Source organism: Takifugu flavidus, chromosome 3 (assembly GCF_003711565.1).
Source record: "Takifugu flavidus isolate HTHZ2018 chromosome 3, ASM371156v2, whole genome shotgun sequence".
Taxonomy (NCBI): Eukaryota; Metazoa; Chordata; class Actinopteri; order Tetraodontiformes; family Tetraodontidae; genus Takifugu; species Takifugu flavidus.
Window position 1 is genome coordinate 5,215,498 of NC_079522.1, and position 15,954 is coordinate 5,231,451.

The 15,954-nt window shown below is 48.5% G+C and overlaps 3 protein-coding genes across 5 annotated transcripts; 2 read left to right on the forward strand and 1 right to left on the reverse strand.

The window, feature by feature from the left end:
• Positions 1 to 13: 13 nt before the first annotated feature.
• efs (embryonal Fyn-associated substrate) lies at positions 14 to 8,567 on the reverse strand. Of its 2 annotated transcripts, none has more exons than XM_057028559.1 (8): positions 8,340 to 8,567; positions 7,686 to 7,875; positions 5,719 to 7,008; positions 5,503 to 5,619; positions 3,649 to 4,584; positions 3,502 to 3,573; positions 1,950 to 2,207; positions 14 to 1,875 (listed from the first exon to the last, which is right to left on the reverse strand). In XM_057028559.1, exons 2-8 carry the CDS (start codon positions 7,695 to 7,697, stop codon positions 1,690 to 1,692), a joined length of 2,871 nt encoding a protein of 956 aa, XP_056884539.1. In that variant the 5' UTR covers positions 7,698 to 7,875; positions 8,340 to 8,567; the 3' UTR covers positions 14 to 1,689. The 2 variants fall into 2 exon arrangements, with proteins under 2 accessions (XP_056884539.1, XP_056884538.1); XM_057028558.1 differs by having other exon boundaries at positions 8,335 to 8,567.
• LOC130523338 (dehydrogenase/reductase SDR family member 4-like) lies at positions 7,681 to 10,705 on the forward strand. Its single transcript, XM_057028561.1, is given in 10 exon segments — positions 7,681 to 7,749; positions 9,207 to 9,328; positions 9,459 to 9,636; positions 9,713 to 9,814; positions 9,886 to 9,956; positions 10,019 to 10,070; positions 10,137 to 10,271; positions 10,349 to 10,373; positions 10,376 to 10,403; positions 10,482 to 10,705. Coding segments are annotated over 10 exon segments (882 nt in total). The 5' UTR covers positions 7,681 to 7,695; the 3' UTR covers positions 10,597 to 10,705.
• Positions 10,706 to 14,415: 3,710 nt separating this feature from the next.
• Positions 14,416 to 15,921, forward strand: LOC130522494 (dehydrogenase/reductase SDR family member 4-like). 2 transcript variants are annotated; one of them, XM_057026937.1, is made up of 8 exons: positions 14,416 to 14,537; positions 14,674 to 14,851; positions 14,928 to 15,029; positions 15,101 to 15,171; positions 15,234 to 15,285; positions 15,352 to 15,486; positions 15,564 to 15,619; positions 15,698 to 15,921. In XM_057026937.1, exons 1-8 carry the CDS (start codon positions 14,425 to 14,427, stop codon positions 15,810 to 15,812), a joined length of 822 nt encoding a protein of 273 aa, XP_056882917.1. In that variant the 5' UTR covers positions 14,416 to 14,424; the 3' UTR covers positions 15,813 to 15,921. The 2 variants fall into 2 exon arrangements, with proteins under 2 accessions (XP_056882917.1, XP_056882916.1); XM_057026936.1 differs by having other exon boundaries at positions 15,234 to 15,486.
• The last annotated feature ends 33 nt before the right edge of the window (positions 15,922 to 15,954 follow it).

Genomic DNA, 15,954 nt, shown 5'->3' on the forward strand with positions numbered 1-15,954 from the left:
ATGCAAATCGATGTTCCAGACTCATCTGTTTAATTGCAAAGACGTGTTTGTGCATTCTGATCAGGAATACAAGACACAGATCAAATGTAGTGTTTAAAAGTAAAGAAACATAGGTCCAAGTGTTGTAGGAGACAATTACACTTCTATACCTCAGCAAACAGATATAGAATCCAATGATTTCACATACCTGTAGTGTAAAAAACACACACAAAAAAACAGCTTTCTTCATTGTACATTATACTAGAACAAAATCACCTGCAGGGAAGTCGGTTATATAAAATCCAAGCAAAACTTGAAAGCCATGCAAAAAGTAAACCAGATCCAAGCACCGGAGGAATAAATACTGAATCCAAAATGATTTGCCAATAGGTTCTCTTCACTAAAACTAAGAACCGGTTCTGGCAGCCTGATGTCTTTAATACTTCAAGCCTCCACTAGGCGGCACTGTAACAGAACAAAAAGTCAAAAGTGGAACTTGCAATGATGATGATGATGATGATGATGATGATGATGATGATGATATGTAATGCCCTTATTAGAACGATTTCAACTAAAAACAAAAAAATAAACTACCATATTAAAAAGGACAAGACTGATGAATTGAATTCCAGAGCACCTTGAAGAAGAATCAGTTAATCAAACGACCACTCGATTCCAAAGTATTTCTCAGCTGCTCGCGTGCGAACCTATTTTGAAAAATAAAGTTAGGTTTATTGTTTTATTTTAAAGGTTTTTTCTTTTCTTCAAAGAAAAAGCTTAGTGTTGATAATACCATACCAGCCGCACACAGCAATCTCGGTCCTGCCAAAGGGAGCGAGTGAGCGATCACGCCAGACACGGGTGATCGCTGCGTGAAAAACAAGCTTGAAGCAAGGCGAACTTAATCATGCAGACCATAACAAGGCGTGTACAGACAGGTGAGCTTTGTCAACAGGTTCCTCCCCCCCCCCGCCCCATCGCTAGGCTGTGGGAAACGAAAGGATTGGGCAATTGCTCCGATGAAATCTCTCCCGTTTGACCGAACCTCGGTATTGTCACGTTATGAACCGAACCTAGGAGGGACTTGGTGTAACCCTCATGCAGCAGATTGCGTTCTTCTATCATTGGGTACGACACGTATGCAAGACATACTCGGCAAAGAAGGGGAGTTGGGCGAACGTCCTACTGCACACTTGAGTGGATGTGCTGCTCCGAGAGCTCTAGAATGACAATCACAAAAGGCCTTTAGGGCATCAGAAGTAGGCCACAGGCAGGATGTAAGGCCTCCTTCTGGGCTATTTTTGGAAGAGGGTAGAATGGCTAAATAAATAGAGGAAGGAAGAACAGTGGCTACTGTGTGAGAGAAGGAAATATATGCCAAACACAATAAAGCAAAGCTCTCATGAGCGATCTAAAGCGACAAATGCGGGCTCAACAATGTCAATAATTTAAACGCCAAGGACAGACACGTGTGCCTGGCGTGAAAGCACATGGATCAGTATATAAACAAACACACACTCGGAGGTTAGAATCAATACAGTCAAAAAAAGAAAAGCTGAGTAACAGCTGCATAGAGGCCGCACACTTATCCCAGGGTTCAACTTCAATCGCATTCCAACAGAAGGTAACAGGAGTCCAGCAACAAATAAGGCATTCGAAAGAAGGAAAATAGACGTGTGGTGTAAACATTTTTTTTTTTTACGTGGGGGATCACGAGGAGATTTCTGCCAGACGCTGCAGCAGGGTGGAAAAGCCGGCGGCCTGCTGGGAGAGCTCGGCGACGCGGTCCACCATCTCCTGCGTGGCCGAGACTGACGGGTAACTCTGGGCGGCTCCCTTTGTTGCCACCACCACCGACTTCAAGGCCTGACAGAGTCGTCCGCCCGAGGTTGTGATCTGAGGAGAAAATGCACACATTTACAGCCTCGGTTTATTCTGCGAATTAGGCTCTTTTTCCTCCCTCTACGCACCTTGGCCCGAAGGTCAGGAGAGGTCAGGAGGCGGGACAGCGTGTCCCCGATGAACACCAGCTTGTGCGCCGTCACAATGAGGCTCTTCCCCCTGGCGACAAAGATGCGGGGCGGCTGGTTGCCCTGCACGCTGCTGTACAGCACGTCGATGGCGTCCGCCAGGCAGGACAGGTGAGCCAGGCTCTGGGAGGAGTAGAAGGACAGCAGCTCCGAGTCCTCCAGGGACAGGGCCACCGGCAGGCCCGGTGACGGCGACAACTGTTGAGGGGAAAAAGTCAATTAGTAGAACATAAAATGTTTATGGCAGTGAATTTAACACCCGCTTTCTGACTGCTCAGATGTCAAAGTGTGGCAGCTATACTATATTTACCCCCCCACAGACTAGCATACCGCACATTCTTTCCATTCTGAACTTGAACGCTTCTTACCCAGCAAAAATGTGACACACGCTTTGTCTCCCGCGACTGAAATAAGAGGATTTCACGAGTTTCTTAGTCTCGGATGACTGTTAACATTTGGCTGTTAGTTTTCCAAAATGGGCAAACTGAATAATGCGTAACAGTCATACACCAGTAAGCCAGTTCCTAACTTGTTCAAAGGTTCACGAGGAGAGACGTGGGTGTAACCTGGGGCGACGAGAGCAGATGCTATTTTACCGTGCAAATCATCAATATTTTATTCCACAACAGGGAAATTAAATGGAAGCAACAGCCTTAATCTTAGGGGTGTAATTTATAGATATATAAAACTGAATTTGAAGGTACGGCTAAAAATACAGTAGGCAACATATCATCATGGTAAGTCACCAAGGAGTCAGCTGGAAGTCATCACAGCCTGTGTTATTATCTCTGGTTGGAGCTATAGCAACTGTTAGCGCAGTTGCTAGCAGGCCTGACAGCCCACAAAGATCAACCACCAGGGAGGGGGGGGGGGCAGCGGGGATCAAGCTGCAAATCCAAATGGGGAGTCAACTTGCTCCAGCTTTAATGGGGATAAACCTGGTTAAAGGTGAGGGAAAGCACCAGACACTAAAAAGACATGAGCTCACTGCTTACTTAATAAACAAAACACTCCCGAGCCACAAACCTGCCAAGATACTATCGATGCTCCAGTATTGTGCTGAAATTAAAGCCCAATGTTTACATTTCTTTAGCAGCCTTTGTAAGAAAAACGAGCGGTGCAAATAAGCGAAAGTATGAGCGCGCTCTTCTGTCCCTTATTGTCCGCCCGTCTCAGTATATGTGAGACCAGACTGTTCGCTCCAACAAGTGACCACTTGTCTGTTGCCAACGGCGCAACCGAGGAAGTGAGCTGGGAGCAGACCAAACGCGGACTGGTCTGACGAGAACACCAGCTCAGCAAAACCAGAGATGAGCCACTGGTTTTTTTTTGTCCTCACACGTGTCCTTAAATCAGAGCCGGTGAGGGTGAAGTTCAAGTCGCGGCGCTAGTTGGTAAACGTAGCGAACGCAGCGGATCGATTACTTCTGCGTAGATTAACTTTGGCAGCCGGAAGGAAAATCAAGGGGAGGAAAAAAGGGAAGAGACTCACCTTCTGCTCCGTGCTGATGGTGTGGGTTGGGCCGTTCTCCGTCAGGGCGTCTGGAGGGGGCTCTGGCTTTCCCTGGTGTGTCACATGATGTCGAGGCTTCAACGGTCGTGTACTTATTAAAGCGTGGGAGGTGTGATTAGGACTGACCTGTAGCTTCACGTAACCCACGCTGTCTCCGGTCGGCACCGGGGTGGGGATGGGGGTCAGGCCGATCCCCGCGTACTCGTTGCTGGGGTCGTCTTCTCTGTCGGCGGGCGCCACTGTGAGCATCACGGCAGACGGCGTGGGATTCAACGGGAAGGAGGGTTGAGGAGTCGGGGGCAGGGGTCTCTCCTGAATCCAGCTGCCTTTACGGGATCCCATCCCGCTTCCTGAGGATTTCCCGTCGGACACCGGGAGAGCCGGTAGCGGTCTGCGGGAGAGGGATTCTTGCGAAGGCAAGCGGGGGCGACTCTGCGCTTGCAGGAGGAGGGCGCTCTCCTCCAGCGAGCGATGCACCAGCAGCAGGAGCCCCTCAGACGGGGGGGCACAACCAGCGGTGGACAGCGCCGGCAGCAGGTCCGACATTCGCGCCCACGCCTGCTGGAGCGGCGGCGGCGGGTCGTCGGAATGGCTCGCTTTCCAGGTGGACAGGATTTCGGCCAGGGACGTGGCCAGGTCTCTAGACAACAGGGAGGGGGAGGGGCAGGAGGTGGCGCTCAGCACCGCGTGCATGAGGCTGGAGAGCGAAGCTCGCCACTGCACGTCGCCCGACCCGTTACTGGAGACCGACAGGCGGCGAGGCGTGCAGGTCGAGGCGGAAGACGACGACAGAGAGTGCGGCAGCCCTTCGACGGTCAGCGCGGGCATGTCGTAGATGCCGCAGTCGGGCTCGGAGGAATCTCCGCTGCTGGCTCTCTTCCCAGGCCCGGGAACCCGATACACCTCCCCGACCTGCGCCGCTTCCTCCGAGAGACTGGCGCCGAGCTCCGCCGTTGCCAGAGGCCCACCAGGAAGCGTAGGAACGCTGTAGACGTCGTCGGCTTCTTCGGACTGGACGTCTGATGTGGACACGTTCAGGGTGATGGTGGGGACGTCGTAAACCTACCAACGGAGAAGGTCAAACACCGAGCTTCAATATAGTCTCGGAGAGAATTTATTTGTTATTTTAACAAATGAAATTCCAGTGGAAATAGCTGCTTGTGTGCAGAAAGCCAACTAGAAGCCAATCTGGAATCCTCTCAGGACGGTTGAAGGAAAAACTGGTTTGGAAGTTGCTAAAAGCTGCTGCCTTTGTAGAAGTAGGACGTGAAGTTAAACAAAGGAAGCTTGTTATGTCTGAGGCAACCTCGTTGACCTAATCCTTCAGAAAGACACAGGGAATTCTATGGCTCTCCTCTAAATTATGTGTGATTCGGCGCTAAACAGAGAAAGGGGAAGAAATTCTGGACTGGAATCCTGGAGAGGGACGTCTGCCCGGAGAGCCAAGATTAAAACAAAGAGCTGGAACTAAAAATCAATGAATGCTTTGTGCAACTGTGCAACAAAGTGACTAATAAACATCCAGCCACAACAATCCCACACGCACAAAAACATAAAAACAAAAACAGTCCACCTCCACCAACTGTAGTGGGGGTGGTGGCCAACAGCTGGCACACAGTAACATTAAGAGGAGAGACCACTGGTGGTGGGGGTGGGGGGTTGGTGGCATGGCCCTGACAGATGGGTGTGACCCACACAGAAAATAGCAGCAGCGTTTGGACTGGATAGACTGGCTCCCGGAGCGGATTGGGACAGGTGCAGCCTCGCCTCAGTGGAACGTGGGAAGAACTGGCGACGCCGGTGGGGGCAAATCGCTTCACTTGCAGTGACACGAGCAGGGTGGCGCTTTCCCACACTACCCAGCTACGATGACTTCAATTAAAATTACCAGCAGGAAGAAAAAAAACTCCCCCCGTCTGCCCTGAAAATAAAAGGCCTTCCCGTCTGTACAGAAGAGACTCGAACAGGTAACTTATTTACCTCCGATCCAGAGTCGGCTTGTGGGGGGACACTGCGAGGGGTGTCATAGATGTCCTCATCAGTGAGGGAAGACGGCGCTGGACGCTGCCACCTGCCACTAGGAGGCGTATCGTACACCTGCCAGTTCAGAAACACATTTAATTTATAATTGTTGCTAATAGCTAAAACTCCATCGCTACAAATATTTGCTGTGTATCCATATGAGGAGGAGCTGACCTGATCGTCCAGAAGGTCCAGCTGATCCTGAGGGTCCCCTTTCCTGCTCTGCTCGTTACTCCTGTCCTCGTTACAAGGCGTCCGATTCTGCTTGTCCGGCTCCTGGTTCGGTACCGCGGGAGCAACCTGAGCGGTGGGTTTAGGGGCGGAGTCGAGCTCCGCCAGCGACGGCACAGCTTGTTGTGCCTCTTTTCTCGTGACGCCCCTCACAGGAGGCGCAGGCGGGGGGGGTTTGCGGGTGAAATTCGGTGACCCGGGCACTCTGATCTGTCCTGCTCGGACCAGCAAAGGGGAGCCCCGGTGACAGGCCAGGTTGGGCTTCCCCCTGGCCACAGCCACGACGGGCGCGACTCCCCTGTGCAGAGGCCGGGAGGATGCTTGGACAGGAAGTATCTGAGATGGGTGCTGGTGCGCCAGAGCCGTGGCCTGAGTCCTGGGTAGGTTTGTCCCGATGGGGGTAGGCGTTTGGTACATCCCAGGCATGTCCTGGTTGACTTTGGATGCTCCGCCCATGATGGAGGAGCCATTAGAGCAGACAGAATTACCCACAACTCCTCCTGTTGGGGATTGGTAAACCTCATCACTAGCTAGCGGCGTACCTTTGGGTACCAAGTAACAGTCGTCAGAGATTTCTGTCATTAAAGTCTCTCTTGGAACAAGATATGTGTTGTCCTCTGGTCTGTCAGCTGACCTCAGAGCGCCAGTGGGGGAGAGGTACACCGATTCTGACGCCACGAGAGCTGCTGGTTGCCTAGCGTTCTTCACCCCTGGAGGTATGGGACTTACTGGACTCTGATAAAGGCTTCCTGTCACGTCGGTACCTCGTCCTCTCAGAGAGGGCGAACGCGGACGCCCCGCCACCCCGATATCCCAGTCCGGCCTGGGCCGGGTGCCGGAGCTGGAGTGCGACCGCGGGCGCCCGCCTTCGACTTTACGCAGCTCGCCGGGCCTCGAGGCTACACTGACACCCCGGCTTTCTCCCGCAGACGGCGGAGAGCGATACACTCCATCGATGTCCTCCACGCTGCTGCAAATGGCCATCCGGGCCATCGGAGAGCCAGGAGACAGGTAGACGGAGTCCTCGGCGGCAGGGCCTGGGGGTGGAGCGGTCTGAAGAAGTCGCAGGCGGTTGGCGGGAGCGATTCCCTGTCGGCCGTGCAGGGAGCAGAGCCACCAACCGGGACCGCCACTCTGCTCCTGTTCAAGCACCATCAGGATGTCGCCCTTCCGGAACGCCAGCTCCTCAGGGCTTTCCGCGGTGTTGTCAAACAGCGCCTTGGCCAATACAGTCTGAGAGCGAGAAAAACACCCAAATCACAAACACGGACCCCCTTTTTTTTGGCTTCGACCTACGGCTCATGACACTGTCGGGCATTTCCACGGCGCGCACAAGCAACTTCATTGAGACGGCGATGCCAAGCCAAGACTATGAAAGGTCAATTGTCTCGGTCTATTGAATGGAGTCTGAATAGGGGAGACCCGTTTAGCCCTTCTGTGTACAGACGGGTGGAAAGTAAATTAAAAATAAATATGCATCAAATGCAGCATGATAATAACCTCGGCATTCCCAGCTGCGCCACGGAGAGGCCGCGATCAATGATCAAATGGACACGGGAGCGAAATGTTAATGAGGGGACTGAGCGGAAGGGGGAGGGGGGTGAGAGGCACATCTGTCCCTTGCTGTTTAGGGCTTAATTGCCAACCCAAAGCCAAGGAGTCAGGCTCCCTTTCATTTTCTGAACCAACCCCCTGGGGATCACTAAGCTCCATTGAGCCATGTGGGGACCCCCTATAACCATAAGAGAGGCAATTATGGCATAATAAAATACAGGTGAGGTGACACAAAACACACGGTAAAGACACTTTTATATATTGTTGCAAGTTTGATTTACCACCGTGTCCCTCATGGGACAAAACTAGGAGTCCATGCAAAGCGACACAAAGAAAGGAGCAGCTCCTGTACTCACGGAGACGGACATGGTTGCAGGGTTAACCGCTACTTCTCAGAGAAAGTGTGAGCCCGGTGTCCTGGTGAGTCGGGATCATCCATTTATATCAGGATTTACGGGTGCGTCGATGGCCGGGGGATCCTGCTGCACCGGCACGGCTGGGTCTGCGAAGAAGGCATCCAAGTCCGGCCACCTCGTCGCCTCTTTCCTGCAACCCAAAAGCGCCTTTCAGATTGTTTTTCCACGGCTTTCGAGCCAGGCGAACGAGTGCGATCGGCTCTCCCAAAACACATGTTGGGGAAGGCAGCAGCACCTGTCTCCTCTCCACGCCCCATCGCGTTACGTCGAAATCAACCCGTTCGGCGAGAGCTAGCGTTAGCCTAGCACATCGCCGTTACACGCGAATTTACTGATGAAGCCAAATCCGCTGACTGGGTATAAATAGGCAGTTCATTTAAAAATGAGTCGCCCTGATAAAAGCTAATAATGCAGACGCGGTTAGGCGAGAAATTATTAGCCATGATATCGCGACTCGTTTCAATCGCCTTTTGGAGCTAAAGCTAAAGTTCTGTTCAAAACAACAATACCAACGCCGGCGAAATTCGCTATTTGTCGGTTTCGGTCGGCCAATGTTGCCTCTGGGGAAAGTAATGAGAAAAGGAATTACCTCACTTTTTCTGATCGGCAACAATCTTCGCATCAGCGCACAGTCGGCGACTTCTTTTCAGGCGTGAAAATCGGTGGCCATCGGCGTTCTATCATCGTCGGCGATGACAACAAAATGATCCCCGCCTCCTCGGAGGTTCGCGTCGGCTCCGACGGCACCGAGCGCTTGGAGATCAGCGCCAGGTCCCATCCGGCAGCTCGGGAATCTGCTCGGGATCGGGCCCCGCCTCTTTATATGATTGGCTGGATTCGGCGTGGTGCATTCACTGTCCTCTGGATTAAATCGGGATTCACAAACTCATTTTTGAAAATAGAATGGTTGAACGCGTTTGCCTGAGTTTACAGTAATAAATTGATGGTACAGGTAGAGTGTTAGTTCCTTTTTGCGGGTAAAACATTAGTTCGCGTAGAAAATGCTTAATCTAAAGGTTAAAGCACGTCAGTAAATGGTTTAAGATTTTATTTTGATAGACGTTCGTTTATCCGGAAGTTTTGAGTGGATATAGGTCAAGAGTCGAAAAAGTCAGGAAGTCCAAGGTCTGGCGTGTTTTTTGTCACAATCTTCTGGTTTGCAGCTTCATGGTAACTTCTGCATGCATTATTTAAGGGGGGGGGGGGGGGGGGACTAGATCCTTCATGGTAACTTCTGCATGCATTTTTTGGGGGGGGGACTAGGTCTTTAATCATAGTTGCATGACGTGCATTGGTTATCTTTGAAATATTGCACGTTTCTGTAACCAAGTTATCTGCCTTTAAAAGTGATCGCGACTTTATTAATAATGAGAAAATATTTTTAAAACAAAGGACTCTTGCTTTTTGTTGCCGGCTGTTTTACAGCTACTCATTTGGTAACACACTTGCCTTTTCCTGTAGATACAGGTGATGTTAAGATCCACATTAAGGTGCATCAGATCCAATCTAGTTGCTGGGCAAAGAAGAATGTCACAAAGCAGCCTTCATGGGAAGGTAGCCATTGTCACAGCCTCCACAGATGGGTAAGAAATTGTTGAGAAATGTCAACAATGCACTGAAAACAGACTTGTTTAATTAGCAAATGATCAACATATTCATGCATTTCAAAATGCAACTACGGTTAAACATTGTAATTTTCTTCCTTCTCCTTAGAATCGGACTAGCAGCAGCGCAGGCTCTGGGAATGAGAGGAGCCCACGTGGTGGTGAGCAGCCGACGGCAGGCGAACGTGGACAAGGCCGTGGCTCTGCTGAGGACCCACAACATCCAAGTGACTGGAACCACCTGTAATGTTGGCAAAGGAGAAGACAGGGAGAAACTGATTCAGATGGTATTTTCATTCTTGTAACCACAACAACTCGGAATAGCGAGTGTTGAACACTTGATCTCTGCTGCTTTGGAAACAGACTCTGGATCAGTGTGGGGGGATCGACATCCTGGTGTCCAATGCGGCCGTCAACCCGTTCTTTGGAAACATCCTGGACTCCACAGAGGACGTCTGGGACAAGGTGCGTTCAACCACGCATCAGTGTTGCTCCAGGAGACGTTCTCCAATGATTAATGCTTCTCCTCTTTCCAGATCCTGTCTGTAAATGTGAAATCAGCCTTCCTCTTGACTAAGCTGGTGGTGCCTCACATGGAGAAGAGAGGGTGAGTGACTGGATGGGGCCGAACATCAGCCTAACTGTATACTGATGCATAAAATCTTTTAGAGGGGGAAATATCGTATTTGTATCATCTGTGGGGGCGTATCAACCAATGCAGGTGAGTGTCAATGTACCTCTCTGTTATCATATATGCAGTGAAATGTTAAAAAAAGAATTTCTGCAGGGACTTGGCCCCTACTGTGTGAGCAAGACCGCCCTGCTGGGTCTGACCAGGGTTCTGGCCACTGAGCTGGCTCAGAGTAACATAAGGGTCAACTGTGTGGCCCCTGGAGTCATAAAGACCAGATTCAGCTCTGCGGTAAGCAGAAACATCAGAGTCCTGCATATGTTGGCTGATGTTTTGCTCTGAGGGCTAATTTCTGTTCATCTCTCCAGTTGTGGGAAAATGAAGCCATCATGGATAATTTAAGAAGCAGCTCAGCATCAAAAGGTGCAGCTCAGGTTTAAGATTTTCACTGAGCTGTTGTCATGGTTGCACTTTTGAATATGTTGTGGTTGCTCCCCCCAGGATCGGACAGGTGGAGGAAATTGGTGGGGTGGTCGCCTTTCTGTGTTCCGAGGAGGCTTCCTACATCACAGGAGAGACCATCACCGCGAGTGGGGGGATGGGCTGCCGACTCTGAGCCCCTCAATATCACTAAAGTATTTTCAGACGTGCCTCAATATAGATTTTTATCCAATACTTTTTTTGGAGTGTAGAAACTGAAATTAAAAAGATCAAACTGGCAGAAATGTCTCATATATTTTACTTAACCTCTCAGTCGTGATGTCATTGCAGAGTTAATCAAAGCGAACAGTGAAGAAGCCGATATTACTGCCAGAACAGAAATATGTCATATGAAGAGTTGGATGTCTTCACCGAGTATGACACTGACACTGGTTGTATTCCAAACCTGCAACTCAAGATCAAGCTAGCCAATGAAACGCTAGTCCAAAAGCGCCACAACCCAATTTCCAAACCTTTGTACAGAGATGTAAAAGAATATGTGCAGAAACCCCTTGGCCTCAGACGGATGTCAACCTCAACACACTCATCACCCGTGGATAAGAGCTTGTGTCCGAGTGTCGACTTTAGGGTATTAAATCGCAAAACCGTTCCCAACTATCACCCACTTCCAGGCATTCAGGATCTACCTGATAACCTTAGAGGCTACTCCTGGTTCTTGATCAAGTCAGTGCATACCACAGGGGTTTGTTGATTGGACCTCCAGGCACCTTAGCACCCCTTGGGGTCCATATGAGTGGCTTCGCCTCCAATTCGGCCTTACTAATGCCCCAGGGGCCTTTCAGTGATGTAAGGAGGGGTCCTTGACAGAATGGGATGAATGTTCTCCGTATCTCGATGATGTGCTCTGTTTTTCCAGGACATTCCAGGATAATGCAGAGCATCTGAGAAGAGTACTCTCGCCTTTGGGGGCATGGCATGAAATTAATGCCCAAGGAAGTGGGAATTTTTCAGGAACAAGTGAGATCTATAGGGCGCCTGGTGACAAGTGGGGGGGTTCAGATAGACCAGGGGTGGGGAACCCTTTTCATATCGAGGGCCATTTCAATTTTTATAAAGTCCTCCGAGGGCCATACTATTATGAACACATACCTAGGGATGCAAAAAAAAGACAAAAAAAAAGAGTCTATAACCACTGTGTTACTAAGTCTCATGATTGCTGCATTTGAGTTTGAATTATTTATTTAGCACACATGCATATAAAATCACCAAATAAATAGAATAAAATGACAAGTAAAATATGTTTTCATGATCATACAAAATAAAAAGAGGTGCAGAGTTGAGGCAAGAGACCCGTAAGGGCCTGTTCGAGGCCTCTACTCACAAAAACTGCAATACAACAAGATAATCAAGAAAATAAATGAAAAAGAAAGAAAGATAAAGACAATAACAACAACAACAACTGGAAAGCACTCGGAGAGCGCAGACCTCCGCCAAGCGCAACAATTCCTGGCATATTGTGATTTCCACCATAAATATTAGTCCCACATATACTTTGACTACATATTTAGATTCCTTGACCATAAAAACATACCGTTAGCCACTGGAATCATAACGATATATGTCTTAGTTCAATAGTTATTCACGAAAAGAAATTCACGCTTTGAAACAATTTTACTTTGTCCGGCGCGAGCGCCTCAGCGGCGGCTACGAGGCACGTTCACGAATTCTCCTTCGGCGTGAGGTTTCAGCTTCGTGGCTATTAATTCACTCACCACAAAACTTGCACGCGTAATATTCTGTCGGTACATGGTCGTGTGAAAGCTGCTTGTTGAGCCTCCAAACTCCGGCGAAGAGCGTTAATTTTATCCAAACTCATCTGTCCTTTCAACTCATAGAGTTTAGCGTGTTTCGCTAGGCATTATTCGTCCGTGTCAATCAGTCCAGCCCACTACGTACCTCACATGCTGTGTTCACTGACCCTGACCTTGACTCGGACATAACATAACCGTCTGTTTTATCTCAGAAAACGGGAAAATATTTCCTCGTTACGAAAGAAATTTCAGGATACGAAAGGCAAAAATACGTTACCGCTGCTACTCGCAGCTCGCGGAGTTTAGCGAACGGTCCCACTGTATAAGTGCACATCTTATTGCGTTGCGGGCCGGTAGAAATGGTCTCGTAGGCCGTATACGGCCCGGAGGCCGGAGGTTCCCCACCCCTGAGATAGACCATAAAGACCTGGAATCAGTGTTGCAGCTAAAACAGAGAGGAAGCCAAAGAATGTTGGGGGAGTCAGAGGTCTGTTGGGCTTCTTGAGCTGTTGGGGAACCTTCATACAGGACTGCCCGGCCCAAGCTTGCAGAGCATCCTGAGGAGATTAACCAGAGACCTGTTAAAGATCACGTTACATCCAAATGAAAAGTCACCAAGTCTGGCCACACATCACTAAATGCTGATGCATTAAATGAAGTTCTGGAAGCCACCCTCTATCAGCAGCAGGGAGGTGAAGTATGTATCATCTCTTCTGGTTCCAGAACACTCACACCCCCGATTTTCTAAGATGATCAGAGCTGTGGTAACAGGGCTGGACATGCTGGTGACTTACTCTACGGTAGATGGCGCTCCTGTGAGTGATCGAGGAACAGTTTACGCCTGACCCAACGCACGCGCAGCTCCGCATCGCTGCTGGCTCAGAAAGGGAAAGTAGGGCGTCTAATTCCTGATTATTCACAGGTAACTGTTAGAACATTACTCCGCTGTCATTTTGTTACCTTCACCGTCTCGCCACAGAAGCAGCTCACCTGTGTTCGTGAGGGGCGTGACATGTATGTTAGATTTTCAAATATGGTTCTGACTGCAATAAGGTTGCGTCTTAGAAATAAGAAAACAGACGCGTCATGAGGATTATTGTGCACTTTATTTTGTTTACGAAAGAATAGCTTCAATTATTCAATTTAAATCTGTTTATTCTTTTTTTTTTGGAAAGTATTGTAACCCAAGGTTGTTTGATTGGATAAAAAAAACAAAGTCTTTTGAATAGATTCTGATACGGAAACCTTGAAGTATTTTTGATATGTTGCGTAATAAATCGCTACTGGCCACGCAAGCAAAAATAACGCGTCTTGTTTGTGGTTATTCGCGGTCCCAGATCCCCAGTGGATCCTTGCCTGTGCGTTATTTGTTCCGACCAGATTCCCCTCAGTCTGAGGCCGTTAACATAAACATTAGGATGATTCCGATCAGGTCTTCTTTTTTAATGGTGGGTGTGTTGAGTTTTTGAGCCGTTTATCTCCGAACATCTTTCGAACTTCACTAAAGTCTTAAAAGTGTCCATGTTAACTAAAGGCCGGAGACGCTGCTGATATAAATTGATCTGAGAGGATTCATTGTGAATAAATAATCTTCTAAATAAAAAGAATTAAAAGAATAACTAACATGGACGGGTCACACATGAATGCGCAGGCGGGCTCCTTCCGTTCCTCTGATGCGCGTTCACAATGTCAAGAATATTACGCCAGACCTCGTCGAAATAAAATGAATTGAAGAAGAGAGCATAAAGACTTAAATGTCGCTGGTTTAAAAAGCCTTATTAGTAAGTTTATGTAACTGTAAACCACTGAGATATAGACGTCTCTTTCACTATGTTATTCTATGGAGAAAAAAAAACATTTTGGGGCCCAAGGGAAGCTCGTGGCCGACGCCTTCTGAGCAGTACCTGGTTTGGCCAGCAGGGTTTTGCTTTAAAATGGAAATGGATATTTGCATGACATGCACTGGTTATCTATTTCTGTCATCAAGTAACTTCAACTCTACTTTATTGATCCCTTTGGGATGACTCTCTCAGGGAAATTTAAATTTAAAAGTTAGTTGCCTTAAAAATGCGCCTTATGTGAGTAAATATCAATCAATCAACTGACTCTTAGCTTTATTCTCTAAACTGGCTATTGACCCTTGTCTCTACCAACTACTATTTTAATAACAACTTTTCCTGTAGACACAGGTGATGTTGAGGTCCATATTCAGGTGCCTTAGCCCCAATCTAGTTGCTGGGCAAAGAAGGATGTCACAAAGCAGCCTTAATGGGAAGGTAGCCATTGTCACAGCCTCCACAGATGGGTAAGAAATTGTTGAGAAATGTCAACAATGCACTGAAAACATGGATGTCTTTTTCTTTACAGCCAGTAATCAACACACCCCTGCATTTGAGAATGAAACTACTGTTAAACATTGTAATTTTCTTCCTTCTCCTCAGAATCGGACTAGCAACAGCGCAGGCTCTGGGAATGAGAGGAGCCCACGTGGTGGTGAGCAGCCGGTGTCAGGCGAACGTGGACAAGGCCGTGGCTCTGCTGAGGACCCACAACATCCAAGTGACTGGAACCACCTGTAATGTTGGCAAAGGAGAAGACAGAGAGAAACTGATTCAGATGGTATTTTCATTCTTGTAACCACAACAACTCGGAATAGCGAGTGTTGAACACTTGATCTCTGCTGCTTTGGAAACAGACTCTGGATCAGTGTGGGGGGATCGACATCCTGGTGTCCAATGCGGCCGTCAACCCGTTCTTTGGAAACATCCTGGACTCCACAGAGGACGTCTGGGACAAGGTGCGTTCAACCACGCATCAGTGTTGCTCCAGGAGACGTTCTCCAATGATTAATGCTTCTCCTCTTTCCAGATCCTGTCTGTAAATGTGAAATCAGCCTTCCTCTTGACTAAGCTGGTGGTGCCTCACATGGAGAAGAGAGGGTGAGTGACTGGATGGGGCCGAACATTAGCCTAACTGTATACTGATGCATAAAATCTTTTAGAGGGGGAAATATCGTATTTGTATCATCTGTGGGGGCATATCAACCAATGCAGGTGAGTGTCAATGTACCTCTCTGTTATCATATATGCAGTGAAATGTTAAAAAAAGAATTTCTGCAGGGACTTGGCCCCTACTGTGTGAGCAAGACCGCCCTGCTGGGTCTGACCAGGGTTCTGGCCACTGAGCTGGCTCAGAGTAACATAAGGGTCAACTGTGTGGCCCCTGGACTCATAAAGACACGCTTCAGCGCTATAGTGAGCAGAAACATCAGAGTCCTGCATATGTTGGCTGATGTTTTGCTCTGAGGGCTAATTTCTGTTCATCTCTCCAGTTGTGGGAAAATGAAGCCATCATGGATAAATTTAAGAACCAGCCCAGCATCAAAAGGTGCAGCTCAGGTTTAAGATTTTCACTGAGCTGTTGTCATGGTTGCATTTTTGAATATGTTGTGGTTGCTCCCCCCAGGATCGGACAGGTGGAGGAAATTGGTGGGGTGGTCGCCTTTCTGTGTTCCGAGGAGGCTTCCTACATCACAGGAGAGACCATCACCGCGAGTGGGGGGATGGGCTGCCGACTCTGAGCCCCTCAATATTACTAAAGTATTTTCAGACGTGCCTCAATATAGATTTTTATCCAATAATTTTTTTGGAGTGTAGAAACTGAAATTAAAAAGATCAAACTGGCAGAAATGTCTCATATATTTTACTTAACCTCTCAGTCGT